The 23,816-nt window shown below is 56.3% G+C and overlaps 9 protein-coding genes across 9 annotated transcripts; 6 read left to right on the top strand and 3 right to left on the bottom strand.

The window, feature by feature from the left end:
- Nucleotides 1–2,421: 2,421 nt before the first annotated feature.
- F5144DRAFT_594479 (uncharacterized protein) lies at nt 2,422–4,473 on the top strand (the record flags this gene model as incomplete). Its single annotated transcript, XM_066790583.1, has 2 exons — nt 2,422–2,671; nt 2,723–4,473. 2 exons carry the CDS (start codon nt 2,422–2,424, stop codon nt 4,471–4,473), a joined length of 2,001 nt encoding a protein of 666 aa, XP_066641854.1.
- Nucleotides 4,474–4,531: 58 nt separating this feature from the next.
- Nucleotides 4,532–5,841, top strand: F5144DRAFT_579120 (uncharacterized protein). The gene has a single exon (XM_066789301.1). The coding sequence runs from the start codon at nt 4,808–4,810 to the stop codon at nt 5,666–5,668; it is 861 nt and encodes a 286-aa protein (XP_066641853.1). The 5' UTR covers nt 4,532–4,807; the 3' UTR covers nt 5,669–5,841.
- Nucleotides 5,842–5,989: 148 nt separating this feature from the next.
- Nucleotides 5,990–6,979, top strand: F5144DRAFT_654895 (Isy1-like splicing factor; the record flags this gene model as incomplete). The annotated part of the gene is made up of 2 exons (XM_066793113.1): nt 5,990–6,136; nt 6,236–6,979. The coding sequence occupies exons 1-2, from the start codon at nt 6,134–6,136 to the stop codon at nt 6,977–6,979; spliced, it is 747 nt and encodes a 248-aa protein (XP_066641852.1). The 5' UTR covers nt 5,990–6,133.
- A 204-nt stretch (nt 6,980–7,183) lies between these two features.
- On the bottom strand, nt 7,184–9,414 carry F5144DRAFT_309544 (Metallo-dependent phosphatase-like protein). Its single transcript, XM_066783956.1, has one exon. The coding sequence runs from the start codon at nt 9,172–9,174 to the stop codon at nt 7,348–7,350; it is 1,827 nt and encodes a 608-aa protein (XP_066641851.1). The 5' UTR covers nt 9,175–9,414; the 3' UTR covers nt 7,184–7,347.
- Nucleotides 9,415–9,978: 564 nt separating this feature from the next.
- Nucleotides 9,979–13,561, top strand: F5144DRAFT_631601 (uncharacterized protein). Its single transcript, XM_066792462.1, has 5 exons — nt 9,979–10,492; nt 12,133–12,206; nt 12,275–12,432; nt 12,579–13,250; nt 13,378–13,561. The coding sequence occupies exons 1-5, from the start codon at nt 10,151–10,153 to the stop codon at nt 13,485–13,487; spliced, it is 1,356 nt and encodes a 451-aa protein (XP_066641850.1). The 5' UTR covers nt 9,979–10,150; the 3' UTR covers nt 13,488–13,561.
- A 391-nt stretch (nt 13,562–13,952) lies between these two features.
- On the bottom strand, nt 13,953–15,323 carry F5144DRAFT_579099 (uncharacterized protein). Its single transcript, XM_066789300.1, has 6 exons — nt 14,982–15,323; nt 14,839–14,869; nt 14,669–14,751; nt 14,492–14,607; nt 14,263–14,433; nt 13,953–14,206 (listed from the first exon to the last, which is right to left on the bottom strand). Exons 1-6 carry the CDS (start codon nt 15,027–15,029, stop codon nt 14,164–14,166), a joined length of 492 nt encoding a protein of 163 aa, XP_066641849.1. The 5' UTR covers nt 15,030–15,323; the 3' UTR covers nt 13,953–14,163.
- A 1,031-nt stretch (nt 15,324–16,354) lies between these two features.
- F5144DRAFT_309407 (CNH domain-containing protein) lies at nt 16,355–20,871 on the top strand. Its single transcript, XM_066783955.1, has 5 exons — nt 16,355–16,453; nt 16,613–19,155; nt 19,207–19,543; nt 19,594–20,444; nt 20,498–20,871. The coding sequence occupies exons 2-5, from the start codon at nt 16,618–16,620 to the stop codon at nt 20,651–20,653; spliced, it is 3,882 nt and encodes a 1,293-aa protein (XP_066641848.1). The 5' UTR covers nt 16,355–16,453; nt 16,613–16,617; the 3' UTR covers nt 20,654–20,871.
- A 787-nt stretch (nt 20,872–21,658) lies between these two features.
- Nucleotides 21,659–22,579, top strand: F5144DRAFT_549756 (SH3 domain-containing protein; the record flags this gene model as incomplete). The annotated part of the gene is made up of 2 exons (XM_066787600.1): nt 21,659–21,679; nt 21,788–22,579. 2 exons carry the CDS (start codon nt 21,659–21,661, stop codon nt 22,577–22,579), a joined length of 813 nt encoding a protein of 270 aa, XP_066641847.1.
- A 581-nt stretch (nt 22,580–23,160) lies between these two features.
- On the bottom strand, nt 23,161–23,806 carry F5144DRAFT_579083 (uncharacterized protein). Its single transcript, XM_066789299.1, has one exon. It carries the CDS (start codon nt 23,791–23,793, stop codon nt 23,284–23,286), a length of 510 nt encoding a protein of 169 aa, XP_066641846.1. The 5' UTR covers nt 23,794–23,806; the 3' UTR covers nt 23,161–23,283.
- Nucleotides 23,807–23,816: the final 10 nt, after the last annotated feature.

Here is a 23,816-nt window from a genome sequence, read left to right as displayed (position 1 = left end):
AAACAATTCTTTCCTCGCCCGGAGAACATCAATCTGCCTGAAAGCCACCCATTGTCCCTTAGGTTGTTCTGGGTCATAACTTGAAGCCGGAATAATAAAGTAATCAAGTTTATATACACTCCGAAGCGGAGGTCGTGCCACAGCACCACGCAACCCGCAAGTTGTGGCGCAATGCCAAGATGGCCTGCATTCAAGGCCTCGGGGATAGATGAATGAGCAGCAGCCACTACCTAGGTAGGTAGGTTGATAGGTCGGTAGGGTCTGCCGCATGCTGTTTGTGCTAGGTACCTACCTTCGGTACCTACCTTGCCAGCCCGCTCGAGGCTCTCAAGAAAAGGGGGACTCCAGGGCTGTGCTGGGCACTGCCCTCGAAGCCTCGTCCCAAAATCCAGTCGACACACCGACTGTGACTTTCTCAACTTCTTCAAGTTTCTCGCCTTCGCGTCCCATACTAGCAGCTAGCCCGATGCCACTCATCTAAATACCTACCTTGGGTAACCTAGATATCTATATCAATACCATTCCACTGCCTCTTAGCGATGTACACAATTCAGGGCACCGAGTCACCCTGGCGTGGAACCTTAAAGAAGTGTAAGACCGCGGCCGGTTTCCTTTCCCGAGGCCGGCAAGCTGAGACCTTTACTACTAGCACTCGAAAACCCTAGCGATGTTGACTCCGCCGACGATTACTCGGACTTATTTGATTGGCATACATACTTTGTTCAAGGTATCGACACTGCATCCAAGGATAGCACACAACCCGGCTTTCTGGTCCCTCCTTCTTCAACTCAACGCGAGGAGCGGGATACGCGACTGGAAACCGAAGGCCGGTCGCTGAGCGAGGTCCAATCCGAAATCGAATTCAAGGATGCGATCGATTCAGCATCTATAATTCCTGAGCTTTGGCCAAAGCTGCCGGAATACTGCGCGGCTACAGACTCAGGTTATGCATCGCTTGGACGAGTTGCCGACCCCCAAGCAAAAGAAGATGTCCTCAACGACGTTCCAAACGATGCTGAAGACTCAGCGACCGTTTACTCGGTGGCGAACAGCGTCTCTCAAGATGACGTGGAGATGTACACCTCCCAGTTTGCCGAAGCACTAGCAGACTTTGTTTCATCGGCAACCCAAAATGCCGGCGAAGATATTACCCTTGTTCAGGCGGTTGGGGCAAGCCTCCCAGAGCTTCTCAGGGCATTCTCCTTGAGGTTAGGCTGTGCTGGGTCTAGCAAAGCTGAGCGGGAGGTGATGTACTTCATTCATAAACACAGAGTGTAAGTTTGCCCCCCCTCCCCCTCCTCCTTTGACGAGTTCGCCCCCACTAGAGTCTTCTAATAGATTACTGACACGACAGTTAGTGATATTGCGTCTCGGTTCGAATATGCCCTCACCCCTGGCTCGCAAGCCAGTGACTGTGGGGATGGAAACAAGTTCCGGGAGAAAACTGACCTCTCAGCCATGCATTCGTTCATCCGTGGCTGGCTAGATGGCCTCAGCGATGAAACCGAGTACCATGATCTTTCACCTCCAACACTAGACATGGATGAGGACTGCGACATTCTCTCGGAAGAAGGGGAACCGAGCAACCCGACATCGCTCCCAAATAGGCACGAATACACCCGTATCGTCTTCGAATCCATGGCCTACCGCTGGCTGATGGCATCGCTCAAGAAGGAGTTTCTCCTCTCCTCGGTACCCTCTCAGTGTCATCTTTCCGGTCGTGTTTATTCCGAAGTGGTCCGACGCTTGGAGAGCGGTAGGAAGAGCGTGAGTAGTAAGCGATCGTCAGATCTACACACTTTGGAGCTACGGGTGAACTGGGACCCAAAAGCTTTCCTCCGGAAAGAGTTTGGCACCTCCCAAGAGTCTCTTGGCCAACTTCTCGGTAAAACCATCACGCTCACGGGATCAGCAACGAATGCACAGGCACTACCCTGCGAGGGGTATCTCCGCCAGACGTGGCCAGCAACGGGACCGGGGCTTCTGGCTCTTTTGTCCCGGGCCCTGGACTCGGGTGACGAGGTACAAGCGACCTTGCCCGACAAAACCCAGGTAAAGCTTAACTTCAAACCTACGCTTCGGGTAGAGATTCGAGGCACGTCACACAGTATTGCCGAAGTGGCTGAGCAGATTGCCTGGCTCGGGGCAGCGTTGCGGACGTCTGGACCCCGGGTCTCGGGGTCGGGGGAGAGTTTGTCTTTGTGCTCGCCCACTATCCACATATCCCCCGGCCTACACGAAGGAGATTCGCTTCCAATTCATACTCTGGCATTTCAGACGGCTCTGATTCCGAACGGCTCTGAATCTGCCAAGGCTGGTCAATGTTGGCATCGACTGTTCCGGGACCCTTGTATAGCAGTGGGCTATCCCATCCCTCGACGGAGCAAGTACGACACTGGACTGGAGGTACCACTAACCATTATGGCTCGCCTCGCCCAGTCCCCCCGGATTCACCATTGGTTTGGAAAATATTTACTCAAGGGTTTCTCAACCGCAATCGTCCCGTCACAAAAGTTGAATGATGCAATCCTCTGGCATCTCTATTACAGTGATGGGGAGAGGTTGCCTTATCCAGACATGGGCACCATCCAATGCGCCGATGTCGACGGCAATGATATGGCAAAAGGGCGTCATATTTTGGGATGGTGCTCCGAGGCTCACTTTTACGCCGGTCAGTCGTCCCCATCCCAGAACTACCATCAAATACTGACACCCCTTCTAGGATCAAAAGACGCTAATTACGCCATCCGAGAATCTCGTCTCGGTTTGCCCGGGAAAGACTTCTCCCTCGAGAAGGTCTCTTTCTCGGTCGGCCAGATCGTCACGGGCGGCTGCCAGTTTAGTATCGGCCGCAAAGATACCCCTATCCGCATCACCCGGGGAGGCTATGTCGACAAGCTCCGCTGGATCCGCCAACGCTACTTTACTCTCTACGACATCGACGACAACCGAGGCTTTCTCATTGATGGAGCAAGCACTCTTTTACACCTCCTCCGAACCTCGCTCCATCTCTCCGCAGTCGACGAGTTCGCGAGCGAGTTCCTCTTCGAACACTCCAAGTTCCAAGAGTCCACAGACCCGCTCAAGCGCAGCTCGGCGCTCAAAGTCCTCCTCAACGAAGCCAACCGTCGACTCCCCCTGTACCGCGAGGACGCAAACACCTCCACCACGGTCCAGCACCGCATCGAACAGCTGTACGAAACGCTAGAGAAACTCGTCGACCACGCCAGCCACGTCGAAGCCGCGCACAAGGGCATCAACTCCAAGCCCCGCATAAGCACCCACCTCAAGGGCTGGGACTTTGCCGACCTCGCCGCCGACCGCGACCCCTTCCACCTCAAGGTCGCCAAGCTCCCGCTCTCGGTCCCCTGGGTCGACTTCACGCGCGCCATACCCGCCGTGACGCTGTTCGGCCGCGGGTTCGGCGAGCTCATCCGTCCCGCTGCTCACCCCCACCCCTACCCACAAGCACAGACACAGACACAGACCATCACAGAAGTTTGCCTCGACTGGATGGCCCTGCCGACAGGCCAGTACCACCTCTGCGTGGGCATCGCCGACCTCCGCAATATCGTCCGACGTACGGTAGGCAGCGACGACGCAGCGACACCCAGCAGCAGCAGCAGCAGCAGCAATAACAACACCGTTGCGCCGGGGATGGTGTTGTGTTACAACGAAAACACCAACAGCACTCCCCTTGGTGGCGGTAGGGAGATGTTTCGTAAGTGTGTGTGCGAGGGGCTAACCGGAGCCGCGGCGACGGCGGCGGCGGCGGTGGCTACACGCCCCGTGCTCAGCTCGGCGACGGCTTCCCTCGGTTGTTTCCACCCCGTTCTAGAACTCGTTTCGGAGGGGTTTGGCTGGGGGGGCATGGGGAGTATGGGGGGTCCCTTCAACGACACCGACGGCGGCGGCGGCGGTTCAAAGATGATTGTGGACCTCTCGGCTTGTCCGTCGGACGGGGCGGTCATCCTCGGCATGCCGAAGTCAAAACGGCTAGGGCCCTGGCCGCGGATGCGTCTGCCGTCTGTGTCGTTGCAGTCGTTGACGTTGGGGGTCGGGCCGAAGTCGAAACGGCTATGGAACTGGCCGCAGCAGAGTCTGGCGTCGGCGGCCTCGGCGGGCTCGAGCGCGAGCTCCACTGAGTTGGATTCGGAAGCTGGGTCCGGGTCGGCGACGCCGCCTACTTCGGTGGCTTCGGGCGGGAGTGGAGCGGGAGATGATGCGGATCCGGTGCCTGTAGATGGGAGTCTGGGTTCTCCTGTCGGCGCTGGCACGAAACGGCGGCGGGGTTGGTGCAGTTCGGAGGATGGCAGTGAGGGGAGCGGGTTCGGGAGCGTGGAGACTGGCAAAAGGAGGAAGATGTTGAGTAAGATGAGGGACATAAGGAGGTCGCTTGTGAGAGGAGCGCCAGGAAGGGATGGGGTGGTAGACGGGGATATGGCGGAAGACGTGGAGATGGAGGAGGGTTGATGAAGGGTCGGGATTTCAGGTTTGTTTGTCAGAATACAATACCTAGGTATCAACGGTTAAACGGCCTTTTATTTCTTCCAAGCCTTGTGCATCACACAGTGTCCGACAACAAAGCGCAGCTCTTGCACATGGCGGCCTGAATGGCCAGACCTCTTTGTTCTTTATTCGTCTCAGAACATTAACCTCAGTCACATAAAAGATTCACACGGCCTCCCATTAGGTTGCCTCACCGTTACCTTGACTCAACCATCAACCAACAACCTGTTCAAAAAACCTTCACACCCGCACTTCGACTCCCGACTCAACTTCAAAAAACAACTACCATCAGTTCAAGATGGCCGGAGATCTGCGACGAGCGATGGCCAAAGCCAAATTCGAACGGCAAAATGCCCCACGGAGCAAGTGGGCGCCAGGATCTTGGGGCCCTGCTGCCGCAGCTTATAACGCCACAAAACCTGAAGTGCGGTGCCCGGTCATTATTGGTGGCGATAGTATGTTTCAAACGCCAGAAGACTTACGCGATTTCTGCCAACTCCCTTCGGTACCACCACTTACTCAGACGGCGGAAACCACCCGCTTCCCCTTTCCTTGCGACCAAGAGCAAGACCAAGAAGGTAAGGAGGCCTTGAATATCGCCGACGTCAATCGCCAACAGTGCTTTGACCTGGAGGATTCCACAGAAGGAGTCAGTCTTATTGTATGGTTTCAGGGAGAAAAGCGACGTGCTTGGTTGCCAAAGTCCCGAAAGATGACTGGAGGTCTACAACAAACTACAGCTAAAGCTGAGCTCGAACAGCGAAATACCCCACAGAGCAAGCGGGCGCCAGGATATTGGACCTCTTCCCCAGCATACCGCGCCACCAGACCCGAAGCGAGGTACCCGGTCATTATCGGCGGTGACAGCATGTTTCGAACGCCAGAGGACTTACGCAATTTCTGCCAATTCATCCCTTCCGTACCGCCGCTCACTCAGACAACCCAAACGACCCTCCTCCCCTTCCCTGGCGATCAAGAGCAAGACCAAAAGGGCAAGGAGACTTTAAACATTACCCACGTTGATCGCGAACAGTGCTTTGACCTTGAGGATTGCACGGAAGGGGTTAGTCTTATTGTATGGTTTCAGGGGAAAAAGCGATGGGCTTGGTTACCAAAGTCCCCAAAGACAGAAGGTTCAGCAATGTCCAGCGGAAACTAGGCCGACGGCTTCCCCGCCTTAGCCGTGAGATTGTCCGGGGCCGGGGACCTGCCCTTTCATCTTAAAACCATTTTTTTTCGTAAATACAATAGTTATATACTATTAAATTTCATGCTGTTGACAAAGCAGAGGTGATTACTGATTATTTTCGTGGTTTCAAAATTGTATCTGGGTGATGGTGAGGAGAAGAGGAAATCAACACCAGGCATGTACCTAAGTACCCCCTGGCGTGGCTGTATGTACTGTTCCAAGCGCCCCAGCAGCTTATCGGGTGAGTTCACGCCACAGCGCCACAACCTGCAACAGACAAGGCTGTAGATTTCCAGATCAGGCCAAACTTGAACATCCAACCTTAACTTGGTAACAAACTCGGCGCAACAACCCAACCTCAACCCGCTCACGCGCCCCAACTTCCTTCCCCTTACCAACAACCAACCTCGATCCAACACAGCCAAATCAATCAAAATGGTACGTCCGCCTTCCCCCCCCCCTCTGATCCCCTCCCACCACCACCCCCAACCTTCCCCCCAACCAACCCAACTAACCCCCCTTCCTCCTTCTCTCCAGGCGCGCAACTCCGAAAAAGCGCAATCCATGCTCTTCCGCTTCCGCGAAGCGCAAGCCGCCGACCTGGGCATCATCGACGCGGGGCGGTCGCGGCGGCCGCGCGCCATCACGGAGCAGGACAGCATCCCCGCGTGCGAGAAGTGGCGCGGCCAGGTGCTCAAGGAGATCTCGCGCAAGGTGTCGCGCATCCAGGACCCGGCCCTGTCGGATTATCAGATTAGGGATGTGAATGATGAGATTAATAAGCTGATGCGCGAGAAGCATATGTGGGAGGTGCAGATCAGGAATTTGGGCGGGCCGAATTATATGCGGGGGGGGGCTGGTGGCGGGAAGGTGTATGATGAGGCGGGGAGGGAGATTATGGGCGGGGGGAAGGGGTATAGGTATTTTGGGAGGGCGAGGGAGCTGCCGGGGGTGAAGGAGTTGTTTGAGGCGGCTGCGAAGGCCAAGGTCGAGGAGGAGAAGCCGTTGGAGGAGAGGGTGGATTTGAGGAGGCAGGTGAATGCGGCGTATTATGGGTATGCGCCGGGCGAGGAGGATGGGGAGTTGTTGGAGTATGAGCGCGTGAGGGAGGAGATGGCGCGCGAGGGGCTTGCCAAGGCGGGGCCGCCTGGCGCGCCGGTTGGGTGGGAGCCGTTGCCGGGCGATGTAGGGGATGGGAGGGTGTGGGAGCTGCCGACGTTGGACGAGGTGCAGCAGGAACTGGTTGAGCGGCGGCGGAGGAAGCTACTTGACCAGCTATAGCTATAGTGAGAGTTTCTGCTTTTGTTGGTAGCATTTTCATGGGTCGGCTGGCGTTGACGGCGCAATAGGGGACAACAACGGTTGGGTCTGGCTGATTTCTTGTCTGGGAATTCTACTGCTTGCCGCCGTGTATGTGTGTTCGCTCCGTGACAACCGTACATACAAGTTGATTCCATCCATTAACACGCTATTATCTGATCTCTGCTAGTTCTCGGATTCACACCAACTCACTGATCTATGCATATACAATGTGTAAAGACTTCGAAAAACAGGCCTGCTCTGAAGATGCGACAACATGATAACGCCAAAATGAACCAAATCCAGGCCCCATCGCACGCTCAGCTCAAGCAACATAACAACGCACATAACTAACAATGCTTCGGCCAGTTCTCCTCGATCCAGCCCGCCATCATGTCGGTAAATGTCCCTTCAGCGTAGAGCTGCACGTCCTCCTCGCTGTACTCGCCGCCGACGACCCTCAAAGCCATCAGAATCCACGGCGTGATAAAGTCCAGGAACACAAGGTCCACAGTCTCCGGCTCGCCCTCCTGAGGGAACCCGACCTCGGCCTGGACGCAGTTGGGCACAACATAAAAGTTGACAGGCTTGTGGAGGGTGTCGTCGCCATCAGTACCAATGGCGTCCCTGGTCGTGTAGCCTTCGGTTAAATGAGGTCTCCTGTCGGCGCTCTCGCCCAGCGGCTTTTGCTGGGAAGCGTCCACATTAATATCAGACTCGGGCGCCTCGTGGACGATGGACTCGTGAATGACAAGCTGCTCCGGGATCGCCATGAAGCGGTTGTCCATCGATGTCGACTCCATGATCTTGCCGGCGTTGTTCAGGAGGTCGATGACCTGCCGGGCCTTGTCATAAGGCACGTCCGGAATGTAGGTCAAGACGCTGAGGAACGGCGAGACGATAAAGGTGGTGTCGCGGGTGAACGCCCCCTTGAAGATGTCGAACCGGATGGCGCCCGTGTTGAAGATGGCCAGGCGCGGCACGTCTCGCCGGTTGGGATTGACCACCACGTCTGGGAGAACCTCCTCCTCGAGCCAGCTGTAGATGCTGTCGTCCCCCGGGTAAGGCGACCGAGACATCCACAGGGTCTTTGGGGCGCAGCCGAAGGCATAATCGAGGTCGAGTTCATTCCGGGCTTTGGCGATCATGGCTGACACATTGCGGCCGTGATCGGTGGGGAACGTGGTCGCATCGAGACCCGTGTGGTACTGCAGACCGAGGAGGTTGTTGTCGATGTATCTGCGGTGGAAGGAGAAACCGGCGTCTTCGGACAGCGATGTCCGCTCGAGTTCGCCGTCGACCGACATCCACCCGATCGTCTCAAAGTATCTCCCGCTGGCTACGGCAAAGGAGCGCTCGTCGTAGGTGGTGGCGTCGCGGATATGGACATGGCCCCCGAAGAAGAGGATCGGTGTAAGTGGGTTTTGCTTGCGGATCGCCCTAAATATGGTCTTAAACTCGGGCATACGCACGCCGACGTGGCCGATTACTACAAAGACATCGGTCTCTTCTTGGATGGCGTCCTGGAACCACTTCTCCCTCACAGTCTCCCGAACGGGCTGGACAATCGTGTTGTTGGCATTGCCGGTGAAATCGAAAAGGAAGCCAAAGGCGACTACGTCCAACTTTTGGTTTTTGGTCTGGAATTTGCGGTATCGTTGTGCCATGGGCATTATCTCGCCGGACTTGGGGTCTATGTAGTCGAGATTGGAGGCGATGTAGTGCTGCTTGAAATTGGGTACGGTGTACAGGTGCTCCCCGTCGGCCGTGGACGCGATGTACAGCTCATGGTTTCCTGTGCATATGATGTCGACATCTTGCTCTCGGTAAATGTCGTAGTAGTATTTTCCCTTGGGGCTCGATGCATCGTACAGGCCATTGCCCTCGACGCGATCGCCCGTGTCGACTAGCAGCAGGTCAACTCCGTCCTCGTCCGCTCTCTTGCGCATGTGTTCGGCGAACGAGACATAGTCCCCCCAATCGGCGGAATACTGTGCTTCTTGTAAATGACCGCCATGCCATCCGTGCGTGTCTGTGGTATGCAGAAAGTTGAGTTTGCCCCAGACCAAATCGCGCATCGGCGCAGGGACCGGTTCCGCTGCACCAGGCTGCGATGCCGCTGCCGTCTGAGCGAGTGCTGCGATAACGCTGCCGATGGTAACCGACTTCAGACCCATCTCGTCTGATCTTTTTGGCACGGGTTGTATACACGACTCGAAGTAGATTGTATATGACAACCCGCCAAATCGCTTGGAGCAGTCGATTCAAGAAAAATAAAGAGGATAAGTATGTCTGACGGTTGGTACCGTCGTTTTGCTCCAAGGAGCGATGACTTGCCGCTCCGAGAGGGAGGCGGGTGTGGCGGGTTGACCAGGGGCCCTCAAGGTTCACAAGGGGATTCCAACGGCAAGGGTCCAGGACCCCTGGCGGGTGGATCACAAGGGACTGATCACCCGCACTCGATATATCGATGCCAAGATCCCCTCGATGCCTTAAACGATGTATCATGCCGTTACCTAGAATACCTCTAAATATTTCCGAGATACTCATCTGTCAACCGTCGTTTGCGGCTGGCTTTACTACCCATCCCTGAACAAGCCTTCTCTCATCACCCTCGCTCCAACCTTTCTGGGTTGATCCAGTACTGCAATAACGCTTCTGAAGCCGTCCTGGCAGATCCTTGTCAACAAAATTGGATTTTGGACTTCCGAATAGCTTTCTTTTTGTTCCTCTCTCGTCAAAGGCTTCCTCAGCATCTATACTTGAAGTTGGGCTTTTTTTACCCATGGGATATTAAGTTACAGTTCCTCTGTTGAATAAAACCCAAATTTTGAAGAGGGTGACGATCAAATGTTCAGCTGTTGGTGATGATGTGAACACAGACGGAGGACCCCGAGGGATAGTGACCAGGATATACAAGCGCGCGTGATAAATACCTAGCCACAACGCGCGCATCAGCTTTGTTGGATTCCTCCATCACATCCCAGACAATCGTTCTCTGACTGCTGATTTCGTACTGTACGCTATGCTTCTCAATATCACCACCCAATCCCCTGTCCACACCGGCGTTTAACTGACCCGGAAATCCACCTCATTCTTGCAACCTCGTCAAAGCCGCTCTATTACGCCCGCATCCCCCACGCTTTTTTCTTGATGATGCTCTTATCAAACGAGGCGGTCGACACGTTGTCGGACGTAGACTTAGCCGAACAAATTGGCCATCTCCGCGAGGCGCGCGGGGGAACCTTACGTGTGATTGAGGTTTCCGACTCGTATTTCTCCAAGCTCTACTATAAGGATGTCGAAGACATAACATCCGCAATGCGGAAGGCCGAAACCCTCGCCGTTACTGCCCCGACCATCAAGAGGATTGTTCGTCAAGGACGCGGGTTCGAGGTCATTCAGACGCGCATCCACGGCCATGACCTCATGGCGATCTGGGACAGCATAGGGTTACTTTCGACAGTGTGGCTCGCCTTTCAGCTCCGGGGCATGGTACGTCGAATGCAGACGGTAACCAGGCCCACAGCCGGCTCGCTAGGTACGGGAATTTGCCGCTCATTCTGGATCGACAACGACATATATGGCATTCCGCCGCACGCTTCACCAACCACCATATCTTCCATCGTCAACTTCTGGCACAACCTCGTCTCTTTCCGCCAAGAAGTAAGCAAAACACAAGAGCAGCATAGGGAGTCATGCTTGCAGCCGATAACCCCCGAGAAGGAGTTTGTCTTCGTCCATCATGACCTTGCTCCCCGCAACATCATGCTTGAGAGCGGAACGGGGAAACTTTGGCTGGTAGACTGGGATCTGGCAGGGTTTTATCCATCATATTTTGAACATGCAGCGATGCACAACTTCACCCCTCCGCCGGAATGGTCCTGGTTCACATGGTGGAGATGGAGATTATTTGCCTGGATTGTAACCGGCCTGTACCGGGGCAAGGCGGCAATGTTGTCTGAGGTACGACGCAAGACAGGACGATTCCCCGTATCACGGCGCTTCAACATCAGAGCGGGCGCCACGGTGTCTGTTAGGCATGCAGATGATTAATATTGAGGAAGCGGCACGTCGAGTGAGGGCTCCCCGTTTTGGCGGCGTTGGCCAAGCTTGCCGGTGAGTTGCCGGAACAACAGCACTTGCGGAGGAGGTATTTACCTATGTACAGGAGGTAACCCAATAGGTGTGGGCCATTAACGGCCCCCTAGTTGTGCGTGAAAACGGGACTCTCGGTAACAGGGGGTAATCTGTGGTCAAGCCGGCAACCCGGTAACCAATGACCCCGCTGTTGATATGGATATCGTCTCCGTGGTGGATGCGGTGGAGAAAGCACGGCTGCCTTGTCACTGCTTGTCAGTCACCCCGCTCCCGCGGTATCTCGTCCCGAGCCGGGAACTGAGAGTTGGGACCTTGGCTGGGCTGGCTTGTGGATATTATCGAGGTCGGGTCTGGATCCAAAACTTCCCGGGTTCGAGAGCTCCGTTGCTTCCGCTAGCCAACTCGAGATCGAGGGTTGAGGGAATTGTTTCAACCGAGGCCCAGCAGCGGTCAACGTGCCAGCGCTGTGCCAACACCAAACATGGTGCGGTGTCCATATCTCTCATGCAGGTCCGACCGAAGATCCATCTTCCTGCAGGCTCAGCCACCAGCTCCGTGGAGAGCGTAGCTTCCCCATTTAGTAAATAGTAGCTAAGGTGACGTGGAAAGATGAGATCGTGGAAGGAGGTGCCAAGGCCCAACCACAACCCCGCATGCCTGGACCCCCCCAATCCCCCCCTCCATTACGACACACTGGAGACCAGTCGCTACATCTGGCACACACCACCACGGCTGGGCACCACGGCCAGCCAGTAAGTATCCCCTATCTCGGGCGCCCTGGGGCATGCCGGAAATGCTTCTCGCGTGCCCGGCCTCCCTTCGAGAACGCGGGATTCCTGCGGCTGGCCGCACCTTCCCTAAATACGTCGATCTCCCCTGCAGTTCTCACGTGTTGCTTCTTTTCTTAGTATTTGACCACGAGAGCAAGTGACAACCGTAGTTGGCAACTTTCTCGGTCACTTTTTACAAGTTGAGCTTGAGTTGACGAGCTCGTCTGATATCCAGCTACAAAGCTACCTACCTAAGGTATACAGCTTGTTCAGACCGTACTAGACCCTTCGTCCGACCTCCCCGTCCTTGCCATTGTCTCGGCCCGCGCCATCATTCGGTCATCCTGCGCATTCCTGCTGCTGCTTTTTTGACTTGCTCCTTTCTTGATACTTCCATCAACTCCAGCCTGCCAGGCATCCTTTTTCACATCGCCCGAGATCATATGGCTACCTCTATGCTTGACGACGTCCCGCGGTTCGCACACGTGGCGATCGAGTCCTTGGGACCGGAGGACTTTGAGACAGCATCGGTCCGCTCCATCCGCTCGGCAGCGCCTTCATATAGTAAGTCCGCCGTAAAGCGAAGCTCTCCCCAAGCTCTCCCTAGCTTCACCCAATTGCCACCCACCTTGATCGACCCCCAAACCATCCCCCAAACCATCCCCCAAACCACCCGAGGTAACTAACACCTATCTCCCTCCCTCTCCAAGCCTCCGACGCACCCTCCTACCACTCCACCAACCCGCATCCCGACCCCCTCCCAGCCTACTCGCCACCAGCCCGCTCCACCCCGGCCGCATCGACATCAACCACAACAGCCGCAACACCCGCAGCACCCGCCCCCCGCAACAACAGCGTCTCCTCGCTCCTCGACCTCGAACCCACCCCATCCTCCTCCTCCTCCACCACCACCACCGCTAGCAGTAACGCTCCCCGCCGGTACGGCCTCCCACCCGTGCCAACCGGACCCCCGCGGCACCAGTCCGACATCCCCTCGCTGGCGCGCTTCCGCACCCCAGCCTGGTCGCCCGCCAGCGGCGGCGCCCACGCCAACCCGACCGCACGCATCTACCAGAACGTGGCGCTGCGCCGGGCGAGTGCCAGCGGAAGCAGCAGCGGGAGCGGTTCGGCAGCGGGTGCGTCCGCGTCGGCGGCAGCGGCAGCGACGGCGAATCTGGATGGGCTGATGCGGCGGGTGATGCTGGAGCGGATCGAGGAGGAGGAGGAGCGCCGGAATAGGGTGCGTCCGCTGGAGGATCCGTACCTGGTGGGTGAGGATGCGGCGGCCAGGGCGAGGGCCGAGAGGATGGCGCGGGAGAGCGTGCGTGGTGGGGGGGATGAGGTTCTCATTCGGGAGGATCGCAGGTGGGATTGGTTTTTGGGTGAGTCTGTCTGTCTGTCTTCTTCACTCCTTGTTTCCCCTTTCTTTCGGGTCATAGTTGTTGTTTTGGCCGTTTTAAAGCTAGTAGGGGTTGTGGAATCGGTGGCTGATGGACCCCTATATCACAGCACAAATGAAGGACCGGGAAGAGCGCGAGCACAGCTGGAAGCGCTTCCGCCGCGATTTGGAGCGGCGCAACAACAGCCGGCTTCCCTTCCGCATTGGTGCGCGCTTCTAAGGTCGGCGGTGGGACACGTCCGGTGCGGCATCATCATCTTTTTCGTCGTCGTCGTCATCATCATCGTTCGGGGTTGCTGGTTTGGCGTTGGCGGTTGCGAATTGCTGTGGTCCGCGTTGCCTTTTCTTCCTTTTCTTCTTCAGTTCGTCCTCTCCTTACAGACTGGTTTGCCCTCAGAGGCTGCATTGTTTTGCATTGGGCGGGCATCTGCTTTTCCATCCATCGTACCGGGTGTTGGGCTGGTTAGCATGCTGGCCTTGCCAGATTGTCATTTTGCGCTCAGTTTATCATGGCGTGCTTGTTCGGAGCCGGATTTGGCAGAGAATGATAGCCACATATTGCACTGTGCATGATTCAACTTGGTGCCGTCCTCCGTGTTAGTGGGAATAACGGACCTTCCAAGTACTTACAAAGCTACTTTATGTCGATAGGACGCGTAGATGATGAAGGCGATCGTTCGCCAGACGTAGCGCAGTAAATACCCTGTAGATCTAGATGTGAAATTTCAAATTCTTGCTGTGCCTGTCTCGTCCATGACCCTACTATGAATCAAGTATACATCCGTCAACGCCGGGCCAAATGCTACTAATGACACCCCGTCAGTCGAGGCGCAACTTGTATACAACTTTTGTACACAACCCCTTATCAACCAAAACCACACACACACCCGCCCCGTTTAGCCCTTGCTCTTGGTGTTGAGGATGAGAGCGACGATGAGCCTGCGAGTTTGTTAGCAAAGCGACCATGGTCCCTGGTTTCAAGAATAGGACCATACCCGTAGAGCCCCAACACTTCGCCGAAAATGAGAATCAGGACCATGCCGACAAAGACCCTGGACTGCAACATGTACGCCCTGACGCCCTTGTCGCCGACAATGCCGATGCAGTATCCGGCGGCAAGACCGGTGAGACCAACCGACAGCCCGCATGCAAGATGCATGAATCCACTGTGTTGGACGTCAGCATGTTGTCACGTCTGCCTCCTTCCATGTGCGGGAAACCCACTTAAACAAGCTGTAGTTGGACCCGTAGGCCGGCGGTTGTAGGTCCTGGGCGATGAGAACGGAGATGACGAGCGAGTAGACGGCGAGAATACCGGACATGACGACGGGGATGAGACACTGTCAAAAGCCGGTCAGCGAGGGGCGTCCCTTGAACATGCGGCTGAAGTAGCCTTCCCACCTTCATGATCAGATCCGGCCGGAACGTTCCCACGCCGGCAATGCCAATGCCGGATTTCGCGGTGCCGTAGGCCGCGCCCGCGCCTGTGAATTTGTGTCTGGTCAGCTAGCTATCCGTTGGTGCTGTGGGAGGGGTTGCGGTTCGGATCGGAACGGAGGGGTTGTTCGTACAGCCAAAGATCATGGCCGCGGCAATACCGCCCTATACAGGGAGACGAGTTAGCTAAGTTGGCACAGATGATGTCTCCTCAGCCTGCCGCAACAAGCTCAGAAGGGGGATTCTCGCAGCCGGCGCCAACCAACCAACCACTTACCATGCCGATGAAGGGCGCGAACTTGGGGCTCAGCTCTGATTCCGCCATTGTGTATGATATTCAAGAACTGGCGGAATTGGGTAGGTAGATGGCAGCGCAGTCGTGTCGATGCGCAGATAATATGAGCCGGTGCTGCGCTGAGAAAGCAACGGTTGACGGCGGGTTACCTAGGTTGCTGCGCGACAGTTCCAACCGGGCCGCACGTCCCAGCTTGGAGGTTGCGTATCCGCCAAGACCGTCAACCAACTGCTCGCCAAGAATGTCACGTGAGTCAGCGGCTGCCTTTTGGTCGGGTGAGTCTGGACCCTGCAACCCTGCGACAGCACGACAGTGCTGTGCCACGGCTTGGTTCGGCACCTGCAGCAAGGTTTACAAGGGCACTTCCAAGAAATACATACAAAGTTAAGTTGTCCATCTTCGGACACCGGAAAGACCCTTATCCCGCTCTTGCAATGCCAAAGAAATCTCAGTACGAAGTGCCCGCCGGTGTCCTAATTTGGGCATACTCTCTTATGTGAAATTTTATTATTATCGTACGTAGATTGGCCCAAGAAAGGCGAGCTTGACGATAACGTTTCTTCATCTTGCAACACCTCAAAGCGTGCCTTGGCATTGTGTTACCCGACGACGGGACCCCCAACTTGAGGTACCTTGTCTGGACCTTAAATGGTCGCGGGGCAGCTTCAACTCTCCCACACCCGCAAGACTTGCAATCACCAGATCGGCAAAGTCATACGGTCCCTGGCGACTTTCCCATTTGACCCCAGTTCGCATTTGAGGTCTCCAGCCGTTCCCTGGCACTCCTCGCAAACGATAATCAGGGGAAGTACTGGGAAGCGAAACTGCGCCACGCCCGACGAGCCGTTGCGGAGCTGCCTTTAGTGGATCGCAAACACCCTTTTGGGCCTTCCAACCTGAGTTTGGTCGCCCGTGTGGCAGATTAAGTTTAGTTAAACACTTTTCGAAATCTGCCGCGACTTGACTGCCCGAGAGTTCCAGCTTGCCAATATTCGCAACCGCACACCGTTCCCCAACCATCTTCCCCCCAGAACAACCAACAGATGACCAGCATCCACTGCATCCCCATTGTCGAATAAGGCTCCGTTCCAGAGAGCCGGAGCTCCTTGCTAAAAGCGTAACTGGCCGCGTCGCGGGTGTCGGGTCGGCCTTCGGCGGCTTGTTCCCACGGAGCCCAGGAACCAAAAAATTGTTGTTAGGGGGGGTTAGGCCAATAACGTCACCCGCTGCCCGTGGCACAACCGGAAACATCCTCGAGCAACCATCCTCCGCTCCGCTCCATCCATCACCCCAACCGTCGACAACGACAGGGGACAACGGACCGCCCGTTGCGGCCTCCGACACGCTCCAATTTTTTCTTCTACTTTAACATATTGTTGGACGTATATCTGGAGGACGATCACGGTCGATTTACAGCTGGCGGTCGACGGTGAGCCATCGGCTTCGAGATACGAGTAAGTTCATCCCTGCTCCACTCTCGAATTCAATTCCACAACCCCCCCTGACACAGTCCCCTGACCCTCTGACCGTCGATTGTCTGCTGCTTTATCGGCGCAGCCAAAAGCACCAAAACGCAAACCCGTCTCGTTGCTGACACAGAACCGTCTTCACAGCAGCCATGGCCGACTATCAGCGCGACCGTATGCCGCCACCGAGGCAGCCGCAGCAACAGCAGCAGCAGCAACGGCCTCAGCAGTATGATAACGACTACCAACGGGATGCTGCCTTCTCCAGCATCTTTGGCGCCGCTCCTCCTCCCGGCCGCTCGCAGACCATGACCTCGTCAGTGCCGCCGCCTCAGTTCAGTCAAGATGGGCGCACCAATACAATGTCCTCGACGACCTCGGGCATGTCTGAGATGCACAGAGCGCCACCCCCGCGGCCGCCGCCAGGCGGTGACTACCGCAACCAATACCCCCCTCCCCGGCCGCGCCCGAACGACGGCGGCCAAGGATACGGCTACCATCCGGGCCAGCAGCGCGCAGCATCGGGCGGACAACAAGTGCCATCACCCCAATACATGCAGCAGCAGCAGCAACGGCGGCCATATCCCGGCAGTCCGCCGTCTCAGCAGCCGGGGCCGCCACGTTTCGACCCTCGACGAGGACCACTGCCAGCCCAAGGCTACTACGACAACAATGTTCAGCGCACCCCAACACAACGTTTTTACCAGGATGGAAGACCCCCGCCCGCTATGAACGCAGACCCATACCGGTCTCAGTCTCTAGCCAGCTACCCGAGACCGCAAATGTACCAGCAGTCTCCGCCACAGCCGTACCAACAACAGCAGCAGCAGCCGAGTCAACATCAACAACCACCAGCCAACGCCATGCGGAATGCTCAGTATGCTCAACAGTCTGCTCGGACAACAGCCCATGGCCGGATTGTCCCGGATAGGCATATGGAAGATCGGTCGATGACTATGACTGGGTATCCCTCGCACGACCGAGACTCGCACCAGACCATGAGTGGCCGTGTCATTCCCAATAGGCGACCGGCGGGTGCGAGCCCTCCACACCCCGAGTATGGGAGCAACCATGCCTCCCCAAACCCTGGGTACGCAGCGGGATACGGGCCACCTGGTTCTCAGACAAGGACGACGAGCATGGTTTCGTCGACTGGTAACGACAGCAACAGGACCATGTCGATGGCCTCCACAATAGCCCCCCCCTCGATAGCCCCGAGTGACAGGACAGACACGCAAACGCTTGTGCAACGCACATCGATGAGCAACTCGATCAACGGCGAGCGCCCCCCCACCGCCAAGATCAGGCCGCCCATGGTCTATCCTGCTCTTCTCTTCCGCGTTGCCGAATGCTTCCGCCAGAAGATCGTCACCGGTGACCGCACCAAGAACGAGCTCACGTACAAGAATGCTTTCAGTGGTGCTGAAGCCGTCGACGTTCTCTCGTACATCATCAGGACGACGGACAGGAACCTGGCTTTGCTCCTTGGCCGGGCCCTCGATGCGCAGAAGTTCTTCCACGATGTAACCTACGAACACCGGTTGCGCGATTCGACGTATGAAATGTACCAGTTCCGGGAGACCATGACAGATGAAGTTGAGGAGAAGGATGCGGTCAACGGCGTCTTCGTTTTGCTCTCTGAGTGCTACTCCCCGACCTGCACGCGGGACCAACTTTGCTACTCGATTGCCTGCCCACGACGACTGGAACAGGTGTCAAGGCTGAACCTCAAGATGGGCCCTGGTCTCAAGGCCGAAGGGGCGACGCCCGTAAACGACGACGACGTAGACCAGACGGACGAACAGAAACTCTGGATCAACAGCGTGCCCAAGGAGATCGCCGACAGTATAAGCGACCGGGAGAAGAAGAGACAGGAGATCATTTCGGAGATCTGCTACACAGAGAGAGACTTTGTCAAGGATCTCGAATACCTCCGGGATTTCTGGATTTATCCGCTAAGGGGAAAAATCAACGGCCATTCTCCCATCCCGGCGGCCAGGAGGGAGAAGGTCGTTCGAAATATCTTTACCAACATTATCGACGCCCCAAGTATCCACGGCGTGAGCTCCAGGTTTGCAAAGTCGTTGACCGAGAGGCAGCAGAAGAGCCCGGTCGTGAAGAACGTGGGCGATATCTTCCTGGAGTTTGTGCCGCAGTTCGAGCCCTTCATCCTGTATGGTTCGAAGCAGCTCGAAGGCAAATTCGAGTTTGAGAACGAGCGGTCGTTGAACAAGGACTTTGCGAGGTTCGTCGACGAAGTCGAGCGGCGCAGAGAGTCCAGGAAGTTGGAGCTCAACGGTTACCTTACCAAGCCGACGACGAGATTGGCTCGGTATCCGCTGCTCCTCGACAACGTGCTTAAATACACCGAGGATGATAGCCCGGATAAGGAAGACCTCCCGAAGGTTTTGACCATGATCCGAGATCTGCTGAGCCGAGTCAACGAGGAGTCCGGCAAGGCTGAGAATCGCTTCAATCTACGGCGTCTTCACGAGCAGCTCAGGTTCCGCCCGAACGAGAAGGTGGACTTGAAGCTTACGGACGAGGGCCGCGAGCTGGTGTTCAAGGGCCAGTTCAAGAAGACACCCACCGAGAACCCAGACCTCACCGCATTCTTGTTTGATCACGCAGTACTTCTTGTGCGTATCAAGCAGGTAGGGAAGACGGAGGAGGTGAAGGCATACCGTCGGGTAAGTGCACTACTCTCTCAAACGTGTGCGGTGTGATGCTAACATTTGCAGCCCATTCCATTGGAACTGCTATCGATCAAGGAGATGGAAGAAGTGATACCTGACTCCGGTGTGAAGCGCTCATCGTCAAGCATCCTCCCCGCTTTGCGTAACACCGGGGGTGAGACGAAGAAGGGCGAAGGCTGGCCCATAACATTCCGGCATCTGGGCAAGAACGGCTACGAGTTGACTCTATACGCGTCGAACCAGCTGGGCCGGCAGAAGCTCCTCGAGGCCATTGATAATGTCCAGCAGCGCCTCAGGGCCCGTGCCGACTTCCTCAACACGACCGTCATCACGTCCGGCTTCTTCTCCGGCACGAACAAGGTCAATTGCGTGGCGCCGTTTGGTAAGTTCATTGAACGGGTGGTTCGTGGGACACTGCTAACGTTGTTTCAGACGGCGGCCGCAAGCTCATCTACGGGACCGACAACGGCATCTACGTGTCGGATCGCAGGTCCAAGGATAACGCACCACCTAAACGTGTCATTGACGTGCCAAGCGTCACGCAGGTCGATGTTCTGGAGGAGTATTCATTGCTACTTGTGCTCTCTAACCGCTCGCTCCTGTCGTATCAGCTCGGTGCCCTGGACCCCAACGAGCCCATCTCGTCCAAGCGTTCCAAGAAGATCCAGAGCCATTGTAACTTCTTCAAGACTGGCATCTGCCTCGGTCGCCACCTGGTGTGCTGCGTCAAGAGCTCGGCGCTGTCGACAACCATCAAGGTCTACGAGCCCAACGATGCCATGTCGCGCACCAAGAAGCAGAAGGGCCTCAGCAAGATGTTCAACGCCGGTCAAGACGAGCTCAAGCCGTTCAAGGAGTTTTACATCCCGACCGAGTCCAGCTCGGTGCACTTCCTCAAGTCCAAGCTCTGCGTCGCTTGCGCCCGCGGGTTCGAGGTGGTCTCCCTCGAGACGCTCGAGACGCAGTCCCTGCTCGACCAGGCCGATACCTCGCTCGATTTCGTGTCCCGTAAAGAAGGCGTCAAGCCCATTCACATCGAGCGCCTCAACGGCGAGTTCCTGCTCAACTACTCAGACTTTTCCTTCTTCGTCAACCGCAACGGCTGGCGCGCGAGGCCCGAGTGGCGGCTCGACTGGGAGGGCACGCCCATGGCCTTTGCCCTGTCCTACCCCTGGATTCTGGCGTTTGAGCCCAACTTCATCGAGCTCCGACATATTGAGAATCTGGCGGTCCATATTGTGCCGCATCGGAATATTCGCATGCTGCACAGCAGCACGCACGAGGTGAGTTTTGTTGCAATTCGGACGTTATGGGTATTAGTGCTAATGAGAAACAGATTTTGTTTGCGTATGAAGATGAACGCGGCGAGGATGTTATCGTGGCCATTGATTTCTGGAAGAGCCAGCGAAAATCGGAGATGCCTCTCCTTCCCAACCCGGTCTCGCCGCCGAGTACCTCGCAGGGCTCGTCACGACTGGGCTCGGTGATGTGAAGGCTACCGTTGGAAATTTATGAGGATGAGTGATCGACACAACAGTGCCCGGAGTGCTGGGCACACGGAACAAGGGCAAGAGGGGGTTGGTGGAAAGGCGCGTCCAGCCTCCATCTGTTCACCAAGGAGGAGGGCGGGACATGGCGAGTTGAAGCGAACGAAGAACCCAAGGACAGCTTGGTCCGGGCAGAGAGGCCTGGGCCAGACGGGGATGTGCAGAGTTGGACCTAATCTGGGTTGGTTGTGTTTAGGTTTGTCTCGGCTTACATCACATGCGCAGGAAAGCTGGCCGGGGAAGAGGAGGCGTCTCTAATCTTTACAATCTATCTACCCTTTATTCGATTTCCTGCCTTGGTTTTGTCTTTCTCAGGTTTCCGGTCGCATCTTGCTTTCTGTGTCGGTTTTCTTTTCTCGGGGCGAGGGACGGAGCAACAAGAGAGGGGTTGTTGACATGTATTCTACGTCTTTGGAACCGGCTCGCCTGGTGGGTGAGTGTAACGGACAGGTGATGGTGTTAGGACAGCAGGTAGTTTGAGTTAGGCATTGATACCTTGTTGTGTGGAAACGAACTCAGCGCTGATAATGTTCTTGGAAGAGACTGAAAGTTGCTTCAGGAGTTCTCTAACGGGAGTTCTCCACCAACCAGTGGAATAATTATAGAGGCCGTGAAACGGTCACGCCCAGGCCGAAGACTCCGGGATGCCGAGCCCCTAAACGCCCCTGGACCAACAGCGGTCGGATAACGGCAACTCGGGTCACCGATCGCCTGTTTGCTGCGGCACTTGGCGGCTTGGCCAGCGGGGCCGGACGACCTGCGCCACTTGCGTGTCCCAGCGACCGCTGTATGGAATTCCTTAATTCCCCTCCGCTTTCAACAGAATCTTGATTTACAACCACCTTTTTCTTTCAGTTGCTCTTCCATTGCAGCACATCGATAGGTTGAAATACGGACACTCCTTCCAACAACTGCATAATACCCTCAGCGACCGCATAAGGCACCAAACCATGTCAGAAGCTCGCCAGCGGGTCATGGAGACCAACCGGTCTCTCCGTCTGATCAAGACTGCAAGTTCATCCCATCACACCTCTACCACCTCCCGACCGACACTCTCCCGCTAACACCCCGCCCTCCAGGAACTCGAGAATCTCCTCGAAAAGGGCGTAATTACCGACAACGCCTTCGACTCCATCCACGCCCTCCTCCCCGCCGAAGCCTCCCTCTCAGGCCCCGCCGCCCGCAGCAGCAGCAGCAACAACCCAACCCCAGCGCCGTCCTCCACAGGCCTCCCCACCCCACCCCCTCGCAACAACACCACCACGAACCCAACCCCAGCACCCCCCTCCTACGCCCAATCCACCGCCTCCCCGCCCGCCCTCCCACACCGCAACAACCCGCCCGCCCCGCCCCCACAAGCCCCCGAAAAGCCCGTCCTGACCCACGCCCGCGCCCTCTACCGCTACGCGGCCAGCGACGCGCGCGACTGCTCCTTCGAGCGCGACGACCGCATCGCCGTGTACGAGTACATGAACGCGGACTGGTGGATGGGAAGGAATTTGAGGACGGGGCAGGAGGGGATTTTTCCGAGGAGTTATGTGGTCGCGGTGGCGGCGGAGGAGAAGAGGGCGCCGGGGTGGGGGCAGCAACAGCAGCAGCAGCAGCAACAGCCGTATGGGCAGCAACAGCCGTATGGGCAGCAGCCGCAGTATCAGCAGCCGCAGTATCCCATGGCGCCGGTGCCGGTGCAGGGATACCCGGCCGCGCCGCCGCCGGGACAGCCGCAGCAGCAGCAGCCGCAGGAAGGGGAGGGTGAGGGAGAGAGTAAGATGGGGAAGCACGGGAAGAATATTGGGAAGAAGCTGGGGAATGCGGCCATCTTTGGTGCGGGCGCCACGATCGGGAGTAATATTGTTAATTCCATCTTTTAGTTGACGAGGGGGGTGGGTTAGTTGTGCTGGAAAGGGGGTATGAAACGGACGGTCTTTCACTGTTGAGCTGGGAGGATGGGGCGGCTTTTGCTGGGAAGGGCGAAGAAAAAGGACTCGGGCAGTTATCATGGCTTTCTTTTCCGGCCAACAAGCAGATGGTTTTCCTTATCTGTCCCACCACAGGAACTTAGATCAATTATGGTTTTGGCCTCCATTTTCTCTCTGGACATAGGTAGGTGAGTGAATAGATGGCGTTTTGGCTTTCATCCATAACTTGATCTGCCCGTTCTCCTAACTTTTGGTACGAAGCAGTGTACACCCCGGGCCCCAACCCAGCGATGAGACCGAGACACAGATACCCACACACTACCACCGTGCCAGGGATATCGTCGCATCGAGACGACAGTCGAGACCCAGTGGAGTGGTCGTGCAAGGGCAAGGGCCCTGGGAGTGCATCGACACAACAACCACCGGCTTGGCAGCCTTCCTTGTTGCGTGACGTTGGGTTTGTGATCACCACGATGTGTAGATACGTATAAGCAAGACAGAAGCCGAGTCAAGGTGGTGATGAACTAAGAAAGAGTACGCCTAGTAAAATTGATCTAGTGTGTTTGACCTATGATAATATCCTATCCGCCCGTCTTTGCCTGTCTGCCTCTCTCCCTCACAGCATGGTATAGCACAGCGATGGGTAGGCAGGTAGCTCAATGATCCCGAGACCCATCCCATGCCCCCAACATATTCGTGACAAACTCATGTCTGTTTTCTTGTTTCCCTCCCTTCCCGACATAAGAAAAAGATTGGTGGTGTGTCCGGCCGCCCAACGGGCCATGGTGAGCAAGTATCGTGAAAAGAGATGACCGCGAGAAGGATTGCGAGAAAATAGGCGAACAAAGGAAAACCTTGAAACTCCGGGAGCACCTAACCCGCCCTTTGCCCCCTACCGCCCCGCCCCAGTCCTGGTATTGACACCGCTCGTCCCATGCGATGGATATGCCGACATATGGAACCCCCCCTCCAAGAGATAGAAAAGATGTGATGAGGAGCAGCCACCACGGCTTGCGGTAGAATGGCGTGAGGAAAGAACAAGGGTAGAAAAACAAGACAAGAACAAGAAAATAACAAGAGTCGTCCGCCCCAGTCTCACACCACAACCGACTGTGCATCACACCCCAGCAACCGCACATCATCCGACACCACCAACCCATCCCCATCCCCACAGTCAAACCCCCCCTCA

The sequence above is a fragment of the Chaetomium tenue genome, assembly GCF_020726465.1.
Source record: "Chaetomium tenue strain MPI-SDFR-AT-0079 chromosome Unknown F5144scaffold_5, whole genome shotgun sequence".
In the NCBI taxonomy this organism is placed as follows: Eukaryota; Fungi; Ascomycota; class Sordariomycetes; order Sordariales; family Chaetomiaceae; genus Chaetomium; species Chaetomium tenue.
The sequence above is the reverse complement of the archived record's forward strand: the minus strand, read 5'-3'. Positions and strand labels throughout refer to the sequence as shown.